Raw genomic sequence first — 25,050 nt, 5'->3', positions numbered from 1 at the left:
AAGCGTATGCCAAAAAACGGCGAAGCCCAAAGAACGCCTGTGTCCACTCGCCTTTATAACAGATATATCTCTGAGCATATCTTACCCAAAATACAACAAGAGACACATAATTGCCACTAAAAGAAAGCAAACTTACCGAAATATGTGTGGACCACAAAGCAACAGCATAAACGTCTCACAACTACTAATTCTCCCACTATTAGAAGGAATAACATTAGTATGGAACGGTGTGGCGCTGCGCTGCCCTCAAGCGGCCGGTGGCATTCTCTTCACTCTTAGTGTCCATAAACGGCCTCATTGAAATCTGTTTGAGGCAATGCGAGAGCGGCTCATTCAGTGCATGCGTTAATTGCGTCAAATATTTTAACGTGATTAATTTTAAAAAATAATTAACGCCCGTTAACGCGATAATTTTGACAGCCCTAATTTTTAATCAACCGTATTCCACTTTATCTGAGGTCGGGTCGCAGGGGCAGCACCTTAAGCAAAGAAGCCAAGAATTCTCTCTCTCCCAGCAACTTTGTGCGGTTCCTACAGGCGTATCAAGAGGTGTTCCAAGGCCAGCCAAGAGACATAAGTCTCTCCAATGTGTCTGGGTAGACCTCGGGGCCTCTTCCCAGAAGGACATGACCCGAAACACTTTACAATGCTAGTGTCCATGAGGAATCCTAATCTGATACCAAGGCCACCTCATGTAGCTATTCTCGATGCAGAGGAGCAGCGGTTTTTCAGAGCATACCTCTCAAGGGAAGAATTCATTTAAGCCGCTTGTATCCGGGATCTTGCTCTTTTTGAATCTTGTTCTTTCGGTCACAACCCAAAACTCGTGACCACACGTGACAGTAGAAATGGACACAGACCGGTAAATGGAGAGCTTTGCCTTTCGGCTCAGCTCCTTTACCATGACGGACCAATACAGAGTCTGAATTACTACATAAACCTGCCGACGTCCTGCCCCATTTTTTCACTTAATGCCCAACTTGGGGACAGGACCTCATCCCTCCTGACCTGGAGAGGGCATGCCACCCTTTCCTGAATGAGCACTATGGTCTCAGTTTTAGAGGTGCGGCTTCTCATCCCAGACCTGTTCCCACTCAGCTGCAAACCGCTCAAGTGAGAGTTAAAGACGACATCAATTGCAAAAAGCATGCATTACAGAGGACACCAAAGCCCACCCTCTCAACACATTGACTGGGCCTATATGTTCTGTCCAAAAAAGTTATGAGCAGAATCTGAGACTAAGGAAAGAGTTGGTGGAGTCTAACCCTCATCTGATTTAATCTGACTTACTTCTAGCGATATGGACCAAATTCTGACACCTGTCATAAAAGGGGCCTAAGCACCCGAATCAGGGGGACCAAAACCCCATACTCCCCTAGACAACAGTGTCATGTTGCACTACTTTCTTTCTCCTTCCGATACAATGGATGGTAGAACACAATTTGGTAAAGCTGGTTTTGATTTGGGGGGGGGGGGGGTTGGGGGGGTTCCCCGGGGGGTCCCCAATCTCAACCTTTCCAGGTCTCACTGTCATTGCCCACGTGATCATTGAAGTCCCCCAGTAAAACGAGGTCCCCACGCTCTAGCACAGGGGTTTTCAACCCAGTCCTCAAGGCACACTGTGGGTCCTGGTTTTTGTTCCAGCCGATCCAGCAGAGACAGTTGAACCAATGAGGCTTCTGCTAAAACAAGCCACACCTGACTGCAATCAACTGATTGCACTTGTAAAACACCAGATTGGGGAAAAAGTGTTGTCATCTTGTTTGGTAAGAATGAAATCCTGCACCCACAGTGTGCCTTAGTGGAATAGGTTGGGAACCCCTGCTCTAGCATACCCTCCAAAGACTCTAGAAAGGGTAGGTACACTGAACTGCTGTTTGGTACATTAGCACAAACAATAGTCAGGACCTGTCCCTCCCCCCACCCGAAGGTGGCTACCCCCTTGTTCACCGAGGTAAACCCCAATATACAGGCACTAAGCTGAGTGGGCAATAAGTATGCCCTTACTTGCTTGGCATCTCCCACTGTGGGCAAGTTTAAGGTAGGATAGTGTTCAACCCCTGTCCAAAGTGGTACCGAAACTCAAGCTGTGTGTGGAGGCGAGTCCAATTATATGTCATTGGAGCTTTTCAACCTACCTTCCCTACCAGGAAGGTGACATTCCATGTCCCAGATTTGACTACCTAGGTCCCAGCATTTGGCTGCCGAAAGGTGGCGAGCCCAAAGGGAAGGAGACTTTTCGGGCTGTGCCTCCATAGGTGCAGGTCTTGCCACCAGGCCCTCGCCATTGTGCCCCATCGGCAGGCCTGGCTCCAGGAGGGATCCCAAGTGACTTGCTTACGTGCACCATCTATTTTTTGTAGTCATCATGGAGGATCATTTGAGTTGTTCATTGCCTCACCTTGGTCCCTAACTTAGGACCTGTTTGCCTGTTTGTCCCAGAAAATATAGTTCCTAGGATCATTAGGACACGCAAACCACTCCACCATTATAAAGTGGCGGCTCAGGTTGGAGAATACCGTATTTTCACCATCATAAGGCGCAGTCTCAGTTGAGGGCGCAATTACTGTATTTAACACAAACATAAGGCGCTCTTTATTATTTGGTGCAACATATGGTAGCATGCACTCATTTTCTTTTTGTGCAGTCTTGGCAGGAAATGTAACCAGTCAGTCAAGTGGAGAGCTCATCGAAGTCACAAAGTGTCATCTACAGATTTCTGACTTTTGTGCACACACAAGGCGCTTCGCCTTATAACATCCCTGTCTATTTTGGAGAAAATTTGATACTTTTAAGTGTGCCCTATAGACGTGGAAATATGATATTTGAAACCGAAGCCAAATTTCATGTCTGCTTTGTTAATCCGGTATGAGAAATTAGTACCTCCTGGAGGACTGGGATGACTGGAGGTTGCCTCTGCTGAAGAAAGTAAAGCACCATCAGGATATAGGCATATGATGATAGACTTCCTCTGGATGCATCTCCAATGTCACAGCGCTGTGAACACAAAAGTCTAATTTTGACAAGGCAAAACATTTGTAACAGAAGACTGACCTGCTCTCATTTGTAATCTTTAACAAAGTTAAACAATTTAGCTTACTGGATTAAGAGACAAACCTCAATCTATAAATTGGTTTTCCACTATTAATTGAATTACAAATAAATTATTGCAGTACAGGGTTCTGCGATCTTCCATCTTCTATTATTTATTTTTACGCATCGATTGGGCCATAGAGCTACTTAGATTAAGTAGTATTTCTTATGATTGCTACTTTTCATAATTGGCAATAATGATTATTTCTCTAGAAGGACTCAAGTAACTTCTGTGTGAGAACCAAGTGCATAAATCTGTGAAGGCCTGGATTTGGTAAAATAACTATTATGAATAGTCCAAAGGCTTGGATATAAAGCTGCAAATCAGTTTACCAGTTTACCACGAGTAGCCACTGAAAATTTTGTGGTGCTCATGAGGCAGAGAGAATTATTTTGGGCTTACATGACATTTCGGGCCTACAAATAAAACAAAATTTTGTTGTTGTTTTTTTTTTGGGGGGGGGCTTGCGCCTACAAATAAAACATAGTATTTCGGTTTTTTTCAGGCTCGGGCCTGCAAATCCAGTTAATTGATCGGCCCGATCTAACCTTCACTTCATGGTGGTTCATTTGCTGTATGGCTCCATTAATTAAGTGGTCTTGAAGCCCAAGTGGTCAACAGAGTTGGGATTAATGTCTATTAGTTGAAGAAAATGACATGAATGTGCTTGTGTTACGATATGAACAAAATGAAAAAAATGAGTTTTGCAAACCAGTTTTGTGTTTCATAAAGTCAATCATCTCCACAGGTGTATAGTAAAGGCTTTTATATTGTCTGAATGTAGTATGTTTACTAGGCCTGTCTCTTAAAAACGATTAAACGATCAAAATACTACGATTTAAAAAATCGTAGTATTTTGAAATTATAATATGTATTTTTCTTTTTTTCGGTAATATAAAGTATTTGGTGTTAAATTGTCCCTTTTTGTTGCCTTGAATGGGATTGACTCCAATTTTTTCATCAATCGTACCTGAATCTGATCGTAGACTGTGAATCGAGACATGAATCGAATAGTTGTTTTTTTTTGAGCGAAAGATCCACACACCTAGTGTCCAGTTTTATTATTAATATACGTGATATTTTACTCATTACAGTTAAAACTAGTGAACAATTCAAGTGGTTGTCGAGTGTGGGGCAATAAATTTAACAAATACTGGCCGTCAGGAACACTAGATTGACCAAATACTGACAGCGTTTTCCAGGCACAACCACTGTGATAGTGTCTAAGGGAAAGCAGATGTAATGGTGACTCAGTCCTTAGAGAGTGACGCCATTTTTAAGACAGGTTTATTTGTGTGAGACTGCCAATATGACTGACCTCCACACTGCATATATTTGGCAGCTGAAGAGGTTTTGGATTTCTGACATACCTTTGCAAAGACTTTCATCATATATCCCAGGAACTGCACACGCTGATCCAGAGCTGCATACATAGCCAGCATCCTGGTGTTATGTTGAGCCTACCACAAATTGGCGACCCAAATCGTTTAAAGTTTAGGTCAAAATAATGGAGCAAACACTCTGGATGAAGCTTCTGTCACTCACCAACGTGTTGTAGAGACTGATGTCCCCCTCAAGACCGCTCTGCCTGTGTTCAAACTTTACGATTGGTACTTTTGCTGTTGTAATAGGCAAGATGTTCTTCAGACCTTGTGTTTGGGCATAATTGGAGAACATTTTGGTTTAAGTTATAACGTCAGCGTTTTGGGGTCTTTACAAATTATTTGCACATGCAAACAGCACATGCAGTACATAGAAAACTATGTCATCTTTGGGGGTGTCAAGTAAGACTTAAAATGCCAATGACATCCAAAAGCATGTTTATTTCATGCGGTATTTTATGCTCCTGAATGAAATGGACCGCTTGGATATGTGTGGAAGTGATCGTTTTATTTATTCAATTTTTTAATCCCACGCCATGAAAATGAGTGACTTCCGGCTCCAGTCTCGGGTTGGGGATGAATGCGAAGGTGACGCCACCCGGGTCAGCATCTCACAATACAGCATTGCTTTATAGCATGCAGATGAACTGCGGATTCAGCTGATTTTCCGGATTAATTCTTTATTTTTTGCATCACGCCACCCCAATGTGCTGCAGAGTTTTGTTGCTGCACCTGGGAGAAGCGTGTGCGCCTTTGGGGGTTTCAAAAGATTCCCGTTCACCCCGAGATTGGCCAAAACAAGTCCGACAACTGTGGGACGATTTGACTTGAGAGGAAGTGAGTAAACATCGTGTTTTGTACTATGTCAAATACTGGGATCATGGCACACGGTTTAATACGGAGGTGGCTTGCATTTTGTGGCTCACAATGCTCTTTGTCCACAGAGAATGCCACCCAGCCGACGACCGGCGGCTTGTCGCACACTCCCCACGATCTTCTTTGCGTGCCCGCCGGGAGAGCGCTATACTCGGCTTATGCTTGTGCCTCTTCGTGTGCCTGGCAATAGACCACTATACTCGGGTTGGGCTCGAGCAGCTACACGCTCCTCTGACGTCGTATTTATTTGCTCATTTTAACAAAACTGCAATGTAACTACTAAAGATATCAACTTTCAAATTTAAAACCTAATACTTATTACTTACATGTGTACTTTGTGACTTGGTAATGACTCAACATTATTTACATAGCACTTAAAGAAACCACAAGGAATCCAAGTCAAATTTACAGTAAGATCATTTAAGAAAAATAAGAAAAACTAAATTAAACAGTATGAATAAAATTCCACAAAAAAATAAGGGACTACACGAAAGACTGAAAAAATAGACATGTAATGTAAAGTAAAATACGACACTTTTATAAAACCCAAGGAATTGAAAGTGTCTTGATACAGGTTACTCGAACCCCCAATCAAGCGTTTAACATCAATTTACCTGTATGCTTTTTTAGCACTTTAGCAAGGCCTTCAATGATGTCCTTACAGTTCAGCTTCTGTAGAGATAATACAATTTAGAAGTTAATATTAAAAGGAAATACAATCCCTGTAAAGTATACGTCATGGCAGCCAAAAACATCACTTTGGTGCCCAAACAGCCAAACCAAATAACGGTATAATGGTGCTGTTATGTGTCAAGTGTTGCAGTAAATAACATATATGGTGTCATAAAACAATGTTACCACCTCTTTCGCAAGAATGAAAACGACAAGAGATGACGACTTAAACTGATATGGTATGTTAAAGAATTTTTTTTTTAAATGTTCTGGTTTGCTACAGTGCAGAAGTCTTTCTGCTTGCTCCTGCTGCTTAAAGGAGGGGTGGGAGGTATGCAAAATATACTTTTTGGGAGCTTTTAGGGCACTTTCACATTAGACCAAGAGGACCAGGGTCCGGTTGGAGAGCTATTTCGCAACAACACTTGCATCTGACTTGTTGAAAAGGTTCTGTATTCACACTGCGCCAACCACACTTTCCGAGTAGCATCACGTGGGCGAAAGGCGCACTCATTGATTGGACAAACTTAGAAGAAGAAATACCCCCCTCCTCGGAGGGGAAGAAACATGGAGCGTCACAGCATGGTGCTTATGTGTTACAATTACCTCTGCCGTCTCATGGCCTTCTAGAGTCATGCAAATGTCAAGGTCACTGTCATGGAAACCAAAGCCATTCTTGGAGGATCCAAATAAACATAGCTGAGCTTTATCTGCAGACACACATTCACAAAAACATATTTGTTCTGGGTTAGGGTTATATATATATCTACAGTGATACCTCAGCTCACGAACGCTTAAGCTCACGAACTTTTCGCCTCAAGAACATTAAATTCGCGAGCATATAGTCTCTGCTGACGAACTAGTTTTCGGCGGACGAACCAATTCACGCGGTCGAAAAGCGCCACGAGAAGCTGACGCACGCTCACGGCGTCCCAGTTCGTCCCCTCACTTTCGTTGAGTGCGGACGTGGTTTGTGTTTGACAGACATTTTGGACCATATTGAGTGTACTTTTGCTATTATGGGACCGAAAAAGAGTTACCTACAGTCCTTATGGAAGGTGACTCGTGTTACCAATTCGCCCTCGACTGGTAATTGGCGGTGCTTTCAGCTTCCCACCGTAGTGAGAAGTGGACCGGCGAGTCACGTTGGCTCGTTGTCGTCGGTTGTCTTCGGTTCGCCCGATTTCCTCTCCAGAAAGGAGGCGGCGTGCATACAAACACCCAGAGGCGTCGGATGGCTTATTGTGGGCACTTTTATTAACAACCAAAAGCATGTGGGGGGCACAGCAGTGGAGTCTACGCTAACTGCGCACTTTGCCGGTAACACTCTCCTTCCAAACAGTAACTCCCTCCCTCCTCCTCCCACTCCATTCCATCAAGCCATCAACTACCATCACAAAGGTAAATAAAACGACTTTATTATACAGTACGGTTTATTTCTTTAATTATAATACAATAGCACATTTATTATACATAAAATAAGGTATATTTTTGTGTAGTTTTAAGGCTTATTTAGTAGAAAATTATGTTTTATGGGGACCTGGGAACGGATTATTCTCATTTTAATGGTTTCTTATGGGAAATAAATGTTCGGAAGACGAACTTTTCGCCTTACACACACTTTCTGGGAACCAATTATGTTCGTGAGCTGAGGTATCACTGTATATATATATATATATATTTATTTATTTATTAGGGGTGTGCCATCTTAGGCACCCCACGATTCGATTTGATTACGATTCAGGGTGCTACGATTCGATTATTAAACAATTATCACGGTATTAACGATGATCACAGGGATCACGATTATCGGTGCATCATACATTACCAATTAATAAAGTAGCCAAACAAATTTATGTCCATTATTCATTTAAAATATCCTAATGATTCAACAGGAACGATGGAAACATGCCCATACAACAAAAAGGTGCCCTTAAACTGCTTTTTTTTTTTAAAAACAAGAAAGTGCAAAAACATTTACCATTTTAAAGGCAGTACTTATTTCTCAACATGCCCATACCACAAACGGCTGATCTTGAGATACTCTTTTTCGCAAGAAGGTGCAAAAACATTAGTTGTTTCAAATGCAGTTCTTATTTCTCTCAACTATACAATAAAATTTACACTGATGGACTGAATTCCACATTTTCTGTAAACAAACAAAGTGTCTTTAGAAATAAGACCATAACCAATATAGAGAAGACAAGGCGCAACAAACTATCTTTCTTCCCCTCTCGCACTAAAAAATAACTTGCGCATTGAAGCGCGACCGCCGGGTTACTGCCTGTCTCATACACAAATTTATTTTCCAGTCTTTTGCAAAGGAGTAAATCTCTCACTCAGTTACCGGCAGCATCCATCATAACGTTGTGCGTGCGCTTAGATTTTGAGCCCGAACCCAACCCGAATTTCAGGCCAGGACGGGCCCAAAATGTCAATTATTTACGTTCGGGTCAGGTCATGTTGGGCCGCACTTCTCTCTCGCTAACATTTTTAAATAAATATATATTCATATATTTATACTAAAATGCTGTATGGATGTTAAATTAAGGAATATGTTATAAAATAAATAATTTGGATGAAACGGAGCAGGCACTGTGCATGCCTGCGCACGTGAACGCTGTGGCCCGCCCTCTTTTCAATCCTGCCCTCCCGCCCTGGCGCCCTCCGCAGGGGTATTGAAAAGCAAACACTGCGGTAGGAGTGGGGTCTGGAAGGGCTTCAAATTGATTGTTGAAGATGCTATACAGTAACCTGTGTCGGCTTCTCTGAATGTAAATAAATGTGGCACTTTGCTCTCATACGATAAATATATTTAACAAGCTTTTCCAGCGTTATTTCGTTGTGTAAATGCATTTATAATGATCATAAAAATATGTAGACTTTTTAAACTATGAGAAATGTTTTTTTCTGCCAACTTGAAGAGATTAAAATGAATGTCAAATCCACTTATCTGCCTGATAGAACGGACACACAAATATAAAAGATAAAAATCTTTATTGAATATGCATCTTACAGTCTTCTTTAACTGGGAGAATTCCTTACAAAAGACAGGCTTTAATTTGTTATCATTATGCACAGGCATCGTCGCAAATGTGATCACACAAAACGCACCCACGCATCGCATCCACGCATTTCCTCCTCCTCCTGAGTCCTCACAAATAAAACATTAAATTTTGGGGGGGTTTTTGGGCTCGGGCCTACAAATAAAACATACAATTTCATTTTTTTTTTCCGGGCTCGCGGGCTACAAATAAAACAAAATTTCAAGTTGTTTTCGGGCTCAGGCCTGCAAATCAAGTTAATTGGGCCAGGTCGGGCTAGATATTTTAGGCCCAATCTAACCTCCGTGCATCCGTTAAAGGTGTCCAGACAGCAGATGTGTCTTGAATTTCGTTCCGCTGCGAGTGGCTGTCATAAAAGTTATTAGGGAAAATCATCGTTATTGAACCTCTATGATTCGTAATCGAATCGTCACATGTCGAATCGCGATGCATCTAATAATCGATTTTTTGGAACTCCCTTAATATTTATATTTGTTGTTTTTTTTTTACATGACTGTATGTACTGCCTCCTGCAAACTGACAGATAACAAATTACTTTGACTTTGTCTTGTGCTTAAAAGAATAACAAAGTAATCAATACAGTATATTAAACGCAGTACTTTTTACTGTCACACCAGCGAACATTTAACCAATTTTACATTGGGTGCATGATATGTCAAACACTTACCATTGTATTCTTTTCTTATGAACTTTTCCAGACTGGCAAGGATCTGCTCTCTCTTCTGCTGCTCAGCATGTGTGGGTGCCAGCTCAGCTACAAGAGAACAGGAGTCATTCTTGTGATCCAGTTATATGGCCAAGTGTCATTCTACGTTTACAATTTATTTCCATTACAACAATATTGCTGACTGTACTGAAAACAGCAAACAATATAGAATCTGGTTCAAAAATTCTAATTTAACTCAATTTCTATACTATTTAATGCAGAGTGGTGGAAATTAAGGGCAGGTATAGAGTACCTATAACCCCTAGCAAAAAGTATGGAATCACCAGTCTCGGACGAGCACCCACTCAGACATTTTATCATGTAGAACAAACTCTGATAAAAAGCTTGAAAATAAAATGAATTAGTTCAAAAGTGCAACTCCTTGGCATTCAGAAACACTATAAGAAATGGATAAAAAACATTGTGGTGGTCAGTAAATGTTACTTTTATCGAGCAAGTGCAGAGAAATATATATGGAATCACTCCATTCTGAGGAAGAAAATATGGAATTATGAGAAACAAACAAAGAAATAACAATCAAAACACATCTCTATTCTCTAGTATTTAGTAGCACCACATCTGGCTTTTATGACAGCTTGCAGTCTCTGGGTCACTGACCTGTATGAGTATTCTTCATCAATTTGGTGCCACTGCCAACTCTCTTTGATTGCAGTTGCCAGATCATCCTTGACGGTCAGAGCCTTGCTGTGGCCCATTTTTTTCAATTTCCACCCCAGGTTTTCAATAGGGTTGAGATCTAGGCTATTTGCAGGCAATGACATTGACTGGATGAGTCTTTCTCCAAGGAATGCTTTAACAGTTTTAGCTCTGTGGCATGATGCATTGTCATTTTGGAAAATGACATGTTTTCAATTGAAGTGATAAGAAAGCTGTCTACAATTTCAATGTAAACTTGTGCATTTATTGAAGATTTAACCACAGCCATCTCCCCAGTGCCTTTGCCTGACATGCAGCCCCATATCATCAAGTATTGTGGGTATTTTGTTGTTTTCTTCAGGCAGTTAATCTGCATTAGACCGAGACTGCAAGCTGTCATAAAAGCCAGAGGTGGTGCTAATAAATACTAGAGCTGTGTTTTGATTGGTATTTTTTTGTTTGTTTCTCATGATTCCATATTTTTTTCCTCAGAATGGAGTGATTCCATGTATATTTCCCTGCAGTTGCTCTATCAAAGTAAAATTTACTGACCACCACAATGTTTTTTATACATTTCTCTTACCGTTTCTGAATGCTAAAGAGTTGCACTTTTGAACTAATTCATTATTTTTTCAAGCTTTTTATCTGAGTTTGGTCTACATGATAAAATGTCTGAGTGAGTGCTCGTCCGAGACTGGTGATTCCATACTTTTTGGTAGGGGTTGTACTTTCAACCTGAACATTATCTTGCACTTGCAACAATATTGTGTGCCTCAAGTGGCTCAAATCTGAGAATGATTGTAATAATTAAATTTGTATGGGTAGCGTTTCTGACAAAGTTGGAATATTACCGTAACGTCATCATTAACACTATACAGCGAGTCCTCAGGTTACGATCTCCTCTACCTACGTCGTTTCGACTTTATGACGCCCGTGCCTCGATGGTCATTCAGCCCCCAGCACTAGTGTTTCTGCTTAGCTAATGCATAGTGCTTGTCTATGTTCGTGTGCCATGAATATCTTTGCCTTTTTTGCCCTCCTTTTTTCACATTATGGCCTCAAAAAAGAAAGCTGGGTCTTCCTGGTCCAGCCAAAAAAAAGTACTTACTATGGAAACAAGGCTTTACATCATAAAAAGAATGGAGGAAAGAGAGACAACGACGAATATCGGTAAAGACAGTTTTGTGTTCACACAGTTCTACTATCAATATGTGCTAATACTACACCAAAGCAATATGTGCACTTTCCTCCAGTGACCTTGTGGAGAAGGCACAGCAGCACTTGTACTTTTTAAGGTCACTGAGAATGGTCAATGTGTCCCAGGATCCACTGATGTCTTTCTATAGGTGCTCTGTAGAGAGCATCCTGACTCACAACATCTTAGTGTGGTTTAGGAGCAGCTCTCAGCCTGAAAGGAGGCTTTGGAAAGAGTCAGGAAATCAGCACAGACCATCATAGGAGTACTGCTCTCCTCTGTCAGACACCTACAATTGCCTGTGACAGTTCACAGCCTGTTCTCTCTGTTGCCCTCAGGGATGATGTACATCTAGGTCTATCAAAGCCCATACTCAGAGGTGGGTAGAGTAGCCAAAAAATGTACTCAAGTAATAGTAGCGTTACTTCAAAATAATATTACTCAAGTAAAAGTAGCCATCCAAAAAATTGTACTCAAGCACAAGTAAAAAAGTATTTGGTGAAAAGAATACTCAAATAATGAGTAACATTGTGAGTAACTGCTTATATTTTTGTTTGTATTTTTTGTTTATTCAAATGGTATTTTTACTCTGAGCACAAAGTTATCTTTATGGACTGTTGTTATAATGATATTGTACAATAACTCATTACATAACCATATTAAACCAGAGAAATGAAAAAAAAAAATCATTGAATTCCAACGAAAGAAAAAAAACATTACATAAATGAAGCATTATTTGTCCAAGAGCATGACTGCCTCCTGGTGGATAAAAAAGTTCTGAGTTTGAATAGTGAAGAGTTGCTTTATAATTACTATTTTGAAATTAAAAGGATCATATCTCCGGTTTTCCGTGGTCAATCGGTGCAAAATATAAACTAGGAGAGAGGTTAAAATCCGAGCTTTCGAGTCATAGTGAGGGCTGCGCTCTATCAAATACTTCCTTTTTTACGGTGCTTTAAAGACACCACATGATTGAACAGGCTGGGGTGAAGCAAGAAAGCTTGCGTATGATTGGTATAATGGGGTAATGTGATTATTGTTGCGACGTCTCATTGGTGAAATCGGTAGAACTACACCACCTGGTAATACACCAGGCATGTCTCTACTCTTGGCATCGCTGGCAAAAAAAAAAAAAAAAAAATCTACACTCCTGATCAAAATCTTAAGACTAGTTAAAAATTGCAAGAATTTGCATTTTGCACTGTTTTATCTAAAGAAGGTTCTAAGTAGAGTTTCAAAATGCAAAAAGAAGAAATGGGAACAAGAGACCAAATATTTTGAGCAGGTTATTTATTGAAAAGAACAATTTAACTGAAATAGGCTGTTCATCAGCTGATCAAAAGTTTGGGACCACATCCTTTACAAGTCAAAATCTGTGCAAAAATTTGGATTCCATGTCATTTTCTGTCAAGTAATCACACTGTGAAGACCTCTTGATGGGAAAAGCAAAAAAAACTCACTGGCTTCGAACGTGGCAGGATTGTTGAGCTGCATAGACAAGGCCACTCAGAGTGCCATCGCTGCTGAGGTTGGACGCAATAAGACCGTCATTTTGCATTTCTTAAAAGATCCTGAGGTTTATGGAACAAAAAATGAAATGGTAGACCCAAAAAAAATCTCACTGGCACTGAGCCGGAGGATCCGAAGGGCTGTCCGTCAAGAAACGGGACGATCCTCATCCCAAATTAAGGCCATTACTGGTGCTGACTGCAGCCCAATAACCATCAGACGGCATCTGCAAAGGAACGGCTTCAAACATAAAAAACATCTTCAAAGGTCACGTCTCTTTCAACGCCACAAAATTCCCTGTTTGGCCTTTGCAAGGGAGCACCAAACGTGGGACGTTCAAAGTTGGAAAAAAGTTTATTCTCTGATGAGAAGAAATGTAACCTTGATGGTCCTGATGGCTTCCAACGCTACTGGCATGACAGGGAGATGCCACCTCGGATTTTTTCAACACGGCACAGCGGAGGGGGCCCCATCATGATCTGGGGTGCTTTTTCCTTCAATGGAACAATAGAGCTCCAGGTTGTGCAAGGGCGTCAAACAGCAGCTGGCTACGTGGAGATGTTGCAGCGGGCATCCCTCATGACTGAGGGCCCTCGTCTGTGTGGTGATGACAGGGTTTTTCAGCAGGACAATGCTGCAATTCACAATGCCCGTCTGACAAAGGATTTTTCTTCAGGAGAATAACATCACTCTTTTGGATCATCCTGCATGTTCCCCTGATATAAATACAATTGAGAATATTTGGGGATGGATGGCAAGGGAAGTTTACAAAAATGGACATCAGTTCCAGACAGTGGATGCCTTTCGTGAAGCCATCTTCACCACTTGGAGCAACATTCCTACAAGCCTTTTGGAAACACTCGCATCAAGCATGCCAACACGAATTTTGAAGTGATCAACAATAATGGTGGAGCTACTCATTACTGAATCTGTTTTTGAGACTTTAATTTCTGTTTTAGTTTTTTATTTTAGCTATGATCTTAAAATTTTGATCAGCTGATGAACAGCCTATTTTAGTTAAATTGTTCTTTTCGATGAATTGCCTGCTCAAAACATTTAGTCTCTTGCTCTCATTTCTTGTTTTTGCATTTTGAAACTCTACTTAGAACCTTCTTAAGATACAACAGTGCAAAAGGCAAGTTCTTGCAAATTTTTAACTGGTCTTAAGATTTTGATCAGGAGTGTAATATGTAGATTAAAGAGGAAAAATGTAACGACTCTTGTGTAGCCCAAAGTGGCGGAGTAAAAGTAGCAAAAGTAGTAAAAAGGATAGCTTAGTCAAACTACTGTTAGAAGTACATTTTTCTTAAAAAGTTACTCAAGTAAATGAAACGGAGTACATGTAACGCGTTATTTCCCACCTCTGCCTGTACTTAACATTTATGAAGACTTTATTCCCCAGTGAAACTAGGGTTCTCAACACACAAAGAAATTGTTTTAACATGATGTTACAGTATGCTCAGTTACTGCATACTGTGCAATATATTACAGTGCCTTGCAAAAGTATTCGGCCCCCTTGAATCTTGCAACCTTTCGCCACATTTCAGGCTTCAAATATAAAGATATGAAATTTAATTTTTTTGTCAAGAATCAACAATAAGTGGGACACAATCGTGAAATGGAACAACATTTATTGGATAATTTAAACTTTTTTAACAAATAAAAAACTGAAAAGTGGGGCGTGCAATATTATTCGGCCCCTTTACTTTCAGTGCAGCAAACTCACTCCAGAAGTTCAGTGAGGATCTCTGAATGATCCAATGTTGTCCTAAATGACCAATGATGATGAAGAGAATCCAACTGTGTGTAATCAAGTCTCCGTATAAATGCACCTGCTCTGTCATAGTCTCAGGGTTCTGTTTAAAGTGCAGAGAGCATTATGATAACCAAGGAACACACCAGGCAGGTCCGAGATATTGTTGTGGAGAAGTTTAAAGCCGGATTTGGATACAAAAAGATTTCCCAAGCTTTAAACATCTCAAGGAGCACTGTGCAAGCCATCATATTGAAATGGAAGGAGCATCAGACCACTGCAAATCTACCAAGACCCGGCCGTCCTTCCAAACTTTCTTCTCAAACAAGGAGAAAACTGATCAGAGATGCAGCCAAGAGGCCCATGATCACTCTGGATGAACTGCAGAGATCTACAGCTGAGGTGGGAGAGTCTGTCCATAGGACAACAATCAGTCGTACACTGCACAAATCTGGCCTTTATGGAAGAATGGCAAGAAGAAAGCCATTTCTCAAAGATATCCATAAAAAGTCTCGTTTAAAGTTTGCCACAAGCCACCTGGGAGACACACCAAACATGTGGAAGAAGGTGCTCTGGTCAGATGAAACCAAAATTGAACTTTTTGGCCACAATGCAAAACGATATGTTTGGCGTAAAAGCAACACAGCTCATCACCCTGAACACACCATCCCCACTGTCAAACATGGTGGTGGCAGCATCATGGTTTGGGTCTGCTTTTCTTCAGCAGGGACAGGGAAGATGGTTAAAATTGACGGGAAGATGGATGCAGCCAAATACAGGAACATTCTGGAAGAAAACCTGTTGGTATTTGCACAAGACCTGAGACTGGGACGGAGATTTATCGTCCAACAGGACAATGATCCAAAACATAAAGCCAAATCTACAATGGAATGGTTAAAAAATAAACGTATCCAGGTGTTAGAATGGCCAAGTCAAAGTCCAGACCTGAATCCAATCGAGAATCTGTGGAAAGAGCTGAAGACTGCTGTTCACAAACACTCTCCATCCAACCTCACTGAGCTCGAGCTGTTTTGCAAGGAAGAATGGGCAAGAATGTCAGTCTCTCGATGTGCAAAACTTATAGAAACATACCCCAAGCGACTTGCAGCTGTAATTGGAGCAAAAGGTGGCGCAACAAAGTATTAACGCAAGGGGGCCGAATAATATTGCACGCCCCACTTTTCAGTTTTTTATTTGTTAAAAAAGTTTAAATTATCCAATAAATTTTGTTCCACTTCACGATTCTGTCCCACTTGTTGTCGATTCTTGACAAAAAAATTAAATTTCATATCTTTATGTTTGAAGCCTGAAATGTGGCGAAAGGTTGCGAGGTTCAAGGGAGCCGAATACTTTTGCAAGGCACTGTATATCTATTCCACTCTATTGTTGCAATGTTGCCTTCTCTGCTGCACATGCATACACTTACAGGCTCTCTTTTAATCCATCCATCATCTACCGCTTAAATCGGGGTCGGGTTGGTATTTTAAAAAATATTTTATAATTTACCTAATTTCAAATTGTTTCAATGTGATTTTACTTGTATTTTCTTTCATTTAACTTTCGCACTACCAGAGTAGTCTTAAATTTCGTTGTACATCGTGTGTGATGACAGAAGCGGCATTCAATTCAGTTCTACACTTAACTCGCAAGAGAAATGGTAAGTACAGCATTTTATTTTTAATGTATTTTATTTTTTTCAGACGAAGTATTGTGACGTAAATTTAACATTACCGGTGAAATCCGACTTGTGCGGAAATTCAGGTTACATCTCCGGCGTAGGAATGGAATTTGTTCGTAACTTGAGGACTCCTTGTAATGACTAAGACACTGCTGGGTGGGGGAAAAAAAGGTAAGCCAAATGTTCCAAATACTTTTGATCCCATAAAAAATTAGTGTGCATAAAAATGTTGATGAGGATATACCAGGCAGTCATTCATCATTTCATTGCGAGGGGTGTGTTTGTCTGTTTTCTATTTATTAGCTAGCAGGCTACATAGTTAAATGACATCATAGGACAAAGCCAGAAATTTCTCTGAAAACATACAGTGGCAAAGTTTGCAAAGCCCATCAAGGATCTCTCTGAAATGGCTGTCCATTGGAGGCAGAACCTTCAACTCTATCTTCTTGAAGTCATCTGGGCACTCATCCTTCAGGTGACCATCTCGTTTGCAAATACTGCACACAACATTTGGAGGCTAAAAAAAAGAGATGTAAGGGACAATTATTATTGAAAACACATGCGAAATTGAATATGATCCGTCTTTATTACCTTCCCGCCAGTAAAAATCATCTTATCAAAGACGTAGTGAAGCTCCTCTGTTGTGATCCCCTCGTTTTTGGAAAAACACTTTGCCTCATCCTCACTCTTTACTTCCTCGTCCGGTAAACCGTTGACAGAAAGGAAAGGGATTGACAGGTGTTCGGCGACTTTGTTATCTTTGCTGAGGGCCATTTCCATGAGGCTGCCATCAAGCGTCATCTCAACCTTTTGATTTAAATTTTCTTTATCGTCACTTACAATTGCACTATCATCCTTTGATGGACGGAATGCCATTTGAACACTGTCAACTGTTAACCTAGATAATTTAGTCTCTATCTTGAGAGCACTCACTGAAGTATCCTCCTTCTCTCCTCGGCACAACTTGGATCCATACTTGCCACCCATTTTGCTTTTCTGCTCCAGAATGCCTTTTCTCTGTGGGCAGGCAAAGTACTTATAAGCTGTGCGGAAGCGCTCCTGTATGTACTCAAACACCATTTGGCTGTTCAAGCTTCGAGCGACGTTCCTCTTCAAGGCAAAAGGATCTTAGCAAAAGAAAAAAGAGATTTGAGTCAGTTTTTTTCTCTTTTTCCGAACACTGATAAAGATCACCTTGCTCATGGTGACCTTGCACGAAAATACCCCTGGCTCCCAGTTTCTTGCATAAGAAAGATCAAAATCAGCATGTGACCTGGTTGCAATCACTTTGATTGATCTGATAATTATGTAAAGTATGGGTGGACCCTGGCGATATGAACACGCACCTTACAATTTTTCTCGATTTGAGCATCGTCATCAGAGAAAATAGGTCTCAATATGCAAGCATATTTCTCTCTTCCCGCCAGATGGCATGCAGACTCGTTCTTGCTATGTCTCCCCAAGTGGCTCAACGTAACTGGCATACGACATTTAACCGATACTTTCCTAAAAAATGCATAAAACTACAAACATATAAATCCACATTTTATTCTCTATAAGTTTTGACATCAACCAGTATATTGCTTACAAATAAGTTTAAGTTACATACATATGGACAGAAGTTTAAAAAACAGAATGTAAAGATAGTCGTGGGTATAAGCTCTTTGATCAAGAGAGCTAAAACACCCAACATGTTTTAAAATGTGATTCCACCAGAGTGAGTTTCACTATCCTGGAAGTGGAGACAATTTGACAATCTAAAAAGTCACGAAAGTAAAAGCGACGGCGACTGTGTCACTTATAGTACCACGCGGTTCCCTTTCGTGGTTTAATTTTCCCCCATGCATTTTTTTTTACAGTGCCTTGCAAAAGTATTCGGCCCCCTTGAACCTTGCAACCTTTCGCCACATTTCAGGCTTCAAACATAAAGATATAAAATTTTAATTTTTTGTCAAGAATCAACAACAAGTGGGACACAATCGTGAAATGGAACAAAATTTATTGGATAATTTAAACTTTTTTAACGAATAAAAAACTGAAAAGTGGGGCGTGCAATATTATTCGGCCCCCTTGCGTTAATACTTCGTTGCGCCACCTTTTGCTCCAATTACAGCTGCAAGTCGCTTGGGGTATGTTTCTATCAGTTTTGCACATCGAGAGACTGACATTCTTGCCCATTCTTCCTTGCAAAACAGCTCGAGCTCAGTGAGGTTGGATGGAGAGTGTTTGTGAACAGCAGTCTTCAGCTCTTTCCGCAGATTCTCGATTGGATTCAGGTCTGGACTTTGACTTGGCCATTCTAACACCTGGATACGTTTATTTTTTAACCATTCCATTGTAGATTTGGCTTTATGTTTTGGATCATTGTCCTGTTGGAAGATAAATCTCCGTCCCAGTCTCAGGTCTTGTGCAGATACCAACAGGTTTTCTTCCAGAATGTTCCTGTATTTGGCTGCATCCATCTTCCCGTCAATTTTAACCATCTACCCTGTCCCTGCTGAAGAAAAGCAGGCCCAAACCATGATGCTGCCACCACCATGTTTGACAGTGGGGATGGTGTGTTCAGGGTGATGAGCTGTGTTGCTTTTACGCCAAACATATCGTTTTGCATTGTGGCCAAAAAGTTCAATTTTGGTTTCATCTGACCAGAGCACCTTCTTCCACATGTTTGGTGTGTCTCCCACGTGGCTTGTGGCAAACTTTAAACAAGACTTTCTTGCCACTCTTCCATAAAGGCCAGATTTGTGCAGTGTGCGACTGATTGTTGTCCTATGGACAGACTCTCCCACCTCAGCTGTAGATCTCTAGAGTTCATCCAGAGTGATCATGGGCCTCTTGGCTGATCAGTTTTCTCCTTGTTTGAGAAGAAAGTTTGGAAGGACGGCCGGGTCTTGGTAGATTTGCAGTGGTCTGATGCTCCTTCCATTTCAATATGATGGCTTGCACAGTGCTCCTTGAGATGTTTAAAGCTTGGGAAATCTTTTTGTATCCAAATCCGGCTTTAAACTTCTCCACAACAGTATCTCGGACCTGCCTGGTGTGTTCCTTGGTTTTCATAATGCTCTCTGCACATTAAACAGAACCCTGAGACTATCACAGAGCAGGTGCATTTATACGGAGACTTGATTACACACAGGTGGACTCTATTTATCATCATCGGTCATTTAGGACACCATTGGATCATTCAGAGATCCTCACTGAACTTCTGGAGTGAGTTTGCTGCACTGAAAGTAAAGGGGCCGAATAATATTGCACGCCCCACTTTTCAGTTTTTTATTTGTTAAAAAAGTTTAAATTATCCAATAAATGTTGTTCCACTTCACGATTGTGTCCCACTTGTTGTTGATTCTTGACAAAAAAATTAAATTTCATATCTTTATGTTTGAAGCCTGAAATGTGGCGAAAGGTTGCAAGATTCAAGTGGGCCGAATACTTTTGCAAGGCACTGTATATACTCTAGTTCGCTCAGCATTAAGCCAGGAGGGGCCAATGCCGCCGCTGGCTGAGCAGCGACCGCTTCACATGGCACACATTGCCCACCTTTTTTTTCTTCTGTTGTATTTTCCCTTGGTAAACCAGATCGTTACATTACTGCCAACGAGTGGATTTAGCTGTGAAGGGGACCAAAAAAAAAAAAAAAAAAGCAACAGGGTTTCCCCTACACATTAAATATTGTGGCGTGGCGCCACACCAAAATAAAAGCCGCCACGCCTTGCAAATTATTTAAAAAAAAAACAATTCTAATTTATAATTTGGATAATTAAACAAAACGTCTAAAAGAATATATAAAGATCATCTATCGCTTAATTGTATTTTTTTTTTTGTTATTGTCGCATTTTCCCCGATGTTACATGATAAATAATTGATCCAAACATAGAAAAATCGGAAAAAAAAAGTTTTTTAAAGGGTAAATATATGAAAAAGAAGATCTCGACCACTCCCTGATGTTTGCAATTTCTGCATGGTGACCCTTGTTATATTACCTTGTTTCACCCATGAAATCCCCCAAAAATCTGTCTGTGGCCATTCACAGCTGTGTCTTGTCACTCGGTGATACATGCTCCATGAAGTTTTTGGATCGAAAAAAGGTAGGTACGCGATAATATCTCGTTAAAATCGTGGCGTCTTTAATTATGCTCTCTCGTGTTCTCACCTCCAATTAGGGTTTTGCTGTTTTTTTATTTTTAAATGCCCTCCTGTTCAAATTTTTTTTCCTCCAGAAAATTGAGATTTTAAGCTTTCCAATGATGTATCACATGTGCGTATCGGACAATTTTGAAATTTGGCCAAATTGGGGGTCTCAGAACGGAACTTCAAATCACCTGAGTGTTTCTGCCATACATATATATATATATATATATTATATATCAGTTTGCACTAGGGACTAACTAAAAAACATTCAGAAAAGTAACTCCTCACAAAGACAGTTTTGACCTGAATTGAAATGACATGTAATCTGTGAAAACATGGGTTTGAAACAGTGTAGTCCTAATGGCTAATCGGTTAAATGTTTCAGAATATGGACCAGATCAGCATGATGTCAAAGATGGCATCACAGACTAATTAATAGGGAGAGATGTACCCTTGCTTGAGCCAGCTGTCAGCCATTGCGTTGACAGTGCCCATCTCAACAGTGAACTGTGAGAGAGATTTCTCTGCAACGAATAGAGTAAGGCATTTGGTCAACTGTACAATGTACAGAACTGTACAATGTAAGTTAGAGATGCTTGTGTGTCATTTCCTAGTCTCATTTTTTTTTCTTGTGTAGGTAAAGACAGACCTTAAAACATCCAGGAAAATCAAGTGCAAGCAGGATGCAAAATTTGCAAATAGATCTTTGTTGTGGTTGTTCTTGGAAAAAAATTAATGTTGTTAAAAAAAAATGTTATTTGTCATGATACGAAAAAATTTTGCTGCGGCACGCTTTCCGACTCCGATGCAGCCCACCACCACCGCAGCTTCAAAAAATCCTGGGGGAAACCCTGCGCAATGTTACTGGTCGCATATGTGCAAGTAGATGAAAAAAAATATGAAAAAAAAAATACTTGCACTGGCTCTAATATTAGTCGCAAAATGCGACCATTTGGTCACAGTGGAACCCTGTACAACCATCGCGCATCAACAAAATCCCCAGTCTACCCACCTGCCGCTCATCCCCTAATTTTGTATCGAAGTGCATCCGAAACATTTGTGCTAACAAGTGAACATTTAACCATGTCAGTCGACATGTTTATATTTTTAATGTCTGTCTTGTATTTTGTCTAAGAAGCAAGGAACGCAATTTTGATTCTTTTATATGGCAATGTACATGTGGAGAATTGACAACTAAACTATTGAAACTTGAAAAGTGTGTGCATGTTAGCAATCTTTGTAAAGAGTACAGGCATTCAAGTTCTACAATCTGGTAAATGCTTGTATGTAAATAACATCGTTTTTCTTCTTTTCCTGTCAGCTTTTCCCTTCAGGGGTCGCCACAGCGAATCAGTTGTCTCCATCTAACCCTGTCCTCTGCATCCTTCGCTCTTACACCAACTACCTTCATGACCTCTTTAACTACTAGAGGTGTGCAAAATTTCCGATTCTTAGATTATTCGCCCGTGGATTCGGCCGTGGAAGATTCGAGAACGATTCACAAACATCCAAATTCCGATTATTGAAATATGCCAAGTAAAGCGGAAGTACAACACACTCAGCGCGCCGCGCGGTCTTCGGGACAATGAGGAACCGAGCGAGATGCTTCTCATTACCCGGCCCCTCGGCTAATGCCAATGCTCAACTCACGGCTCTAGCTCAACTCATGCCACGAGATAAAAAAAACACAACAACATACCTGACTGCTGCCGAAAAGCTGCTACAAAGTACATCCACATAATGTTACGGTAGATATAATTTATATAGGACTAGATGCAATATAGATTCGGTAGCGTTAGCAGCACATCTACAAAAAGCTAGATGCGGCCGTTAGTAAACTGCCGCCATCTTATAGCAGTACACTTACCTGCAAGGCTGTTGTAGCGAACCTTCCAAGCAAACCTAATTAACTTTTTATCTAAAATACTCCTAAATCGGTAAAATATTGACTTGAATCTATCTTTAAAATAGTTTTAAAACTTTCACATGTCGAAAGTAGACAAAAGGGAAATTATGGAATAACGGGAGCAATTTTAACAACTTTAACGGTTGATTCAAAACATTAAATTAATTGAATGTAGTTTAAAGCTGCTGATACAGAATGGGGACTGGAGTTTTTTATTTACTGTTATTTTTGTATATTTTTTTTACTGCTATATGTTAACTTGATACTGAAATAGTAGTTTGGTTTAGCCTGAGAGTATTTTTGAACAATTTTGGAACTAATGTACAAAACATTAAAAAAAAAAATTTTTTTTTAAAGGAGGGGGGTGCATCAATAATCGTTTTATAATCGAATCGGAGCCTCTGAATCGTAATCGTAATCGAATCGTTAGGTGCCCAAAGATTCCCAGCTCTATTAACTACATCCACAAACCTCCTCTTTGGTCTTCCTCTAGACCTCCTGCCTGGCATAAAGAAATTCAGCAGCCTTTTGCCAATATACTCACTATCTTGCACTTTTATTTATTTAATTTTCAATGATCTCTGTATTTTTTCCTAAGCGGATTTTTCTTTGTGTGTGTGTTTGACCAGTTCTCACCGGTTGTCAAGAGCGGAATAAACCCTGTTTTTTCATCAAACTTTGCTCATTGCAACATCCGGAGGGAGCTTCAGAAATATTACTTAGGGGTAGGCATGTGCCGGTATGAGATTTTGACGGTACGATAACCGTGAGCAACAATACCGCGGTTTCACGGTATCACGGTATTGCAAATACAGCTCCAAAATTTTGAGATGTATGGGTTTTTTTTTAAAAAAAGAAAAAAATTTTTTTTAAAAATGTTTTTTTCCATTGAACAGGATTTTTTTTCAAAACATATTTGCAAATTGGAACATGAATATAATGTGAAAATAAATAAACAAAAAATAACAAATATTTTATATAAAATTAAAATAAATAGAACTTAGACTATACCCACAGCCACAGCTCAAGTTGCTCAATATTAGAGTAAGAACAAAATAATTGCTATAAAAAAGTAAAAACACTTGTAAATGAAATTAAAAATATATACTGTATGACTTTTTTTGAGGGGGGGAAGCTCAAGTGAAGTTTCGCCATTTTCAGCCACTCTAGTCTACATGATGCCAAGCCTTTGTGTTAAAAAGAACAAAGAATTCATAAGTTAATAAGTTAGTTAAAAATGTATAAGTTAGTTTTATAAATTAGTTAAAATGTAAATATTGTTGAGGAAAGGTTTCATCTAAAAATAAAAAAAAAATAAAAAAAGGGGGACCGGAGGGTGTGTTCCAATTATAGAGGAATCACACTCCTCAGCCTCCCCGGTAAAGTCTATTCAGGGGTGCTGGAGAGGTGGGTCCGTCGGGAAGTTGAATCTCGGATTCAGGAGGAGCAGTGTGGTTTTCGTCCCGGCCGTGGAACAGTGGACCAGCTCTACACCCTCGGCAGGGTCCTCGAGGGTGCATGGGAGTTCGCCCAACCAGTCTACATGTGTTTTGTGGATTTAGAGAAGGCGTTCGACCGTGTGCCTAGGGGAATCCTGTGGAGGGTGCTCCGGGAGTACGGGGTACCGAACCCCTTGGTAAGGGCTGTTCGGTCCCTGTACGACCGGTGTCAGAGTCTGGTCCGCATTACCGGCAGTAAGTCGAATTCGTTCCCAGTGAGGGTTGGACTCCGCCAAGGCTGCCCTTTGTCACCGATTTTGTTCATAATTATTATGGACAGAATTTCTAGGCGCAGCCGAAGCGTTGAGGGGGTCCGGTTTGGTGACCTCAGCATTGAATCTCTGCTTTTTGCAGATGATTTAGTGCTGTTGGCTTCATCAAGCCGTGACCTCCAACTCTCACTGGAGCGGTTCGCAGCTGAGTGTGAAGCGGTTGGGATGAAGATCAGCACCTCCAAATCCGAGACCATGGTCCTCAGTCGGAAAAGGGTGGAGTGCCCTCTCCGGGTCGGGGATGAGATCCTGCCCCAAGTGGAGGAGTTCAAGTATCTTGGGGTCTTGTTCACGAGTGACGGTAGGAGGGAGCGGGAGATCGACAGGCGAATCGGTGCGGCGTCTGCAGTAATGCGGACTCTGCACCGGTCCGTAGTGGTGAAGAAGGAGCTGAGCCGAAAGGCAAAGCTCTCGATTTACCAGTCGATCTACGTTCCTACCCTCACCTATGGTCACGAGCTTTGGGTCGTGACCGAAAGAACAAGATCCCGGATACAAGCGGCCGAAATGAGTTTCCTCCGCAGGGTGTCCGGGCTCTCCCTTAGAGATAGGGTGAGAAGCTCGGTCATCCGGGAGGGACTCGGCGTCGAGCCGCTACTCCTCCGCGTAGAGAGGAGCCAGCTGAGGTGGCTCGGGCATCTGGTTCGGATGCCTC

The 25,050-nt window shown here is 40.9% G+C and overlaps 1 protein-coding gene and 1 long non-coding RNA gene across 2 annotated transcripts in view; one reads left to right on the top strand and one right to left on the bottom strand.

Moving 5' to 3' along the window:
- Positions 1–25,050, bottom strand: part of tut4 (terminal uridylyl transferase 4) — a 108,299-nt gene that overhangs the window by 24,910 nt on the left and 58,339 nt on the right. Inside the window, exons 14-21 of the mRNA XM_057840374.1 lie at positions 17,179–17,714; positions 16,954–17,104; positions 9,757–9,843; positions 6,631–6,734; positions 5,967–6,024; positions 4,640–4,743; positions 4,465–4,554; positions 2,884–2,997 (exon numbers count right to left, since the gene is read on the bottom strand). Coding sequence (XP_057696357.1) covers positions 2,884–2,997; positions 4,465–4,554; positions 4,640–4,743; positions 5,967–6,024; positions 6,631–6,734; positions 9,757–9,843; positions 16,954–17,104; positions 17,179–17,714 — 1,244 coding nt within the window. The remainder of the gene's footprint in view (positions 1–2,883; positions 2,998–4,464; positions 4,555–4,639; positions 4,744–5,966; positions 6,025–6,630; positions 6,735–9,756; positions 9,844–16,953; positions 17,105–17,178; positions 17,715–25,050) is intronic.
- On the top strand, positions 16,942–23,457 carry LOC130918571 (uncharacterized). The gene is made up of 3 exons (XR_009063784.1): positions 16,942–17,062; positions 21,104–21,256; positions 21,356–23,457. It is a non-coding gene; the product is annotated as an uncharacterized LOC130918571 (long non-coding RNA).

The sequence above is a fragment of the Corythoichthys intestinalis genome, chromosome 7 (assembly GCF_030265065.1).
Source record: "Corythoichthys intestinalis isolate RoL2023-P3 chromosome 7, ASM3026506v1, whole genome shotgun sequence".
Classification (NCBI taxonomy): Eukaryota; Metazoa; Chordata; class Actinopteri; order Syngnathiformes; family Syngnathidae; genus Corythoichthys; species Corythoichthys intestinalis.
The sequence above is the reverse complement of the archived record's forward strand: the minus strand, read 5'-3'. Positions and strand labels throughout refer to the sequence as shown.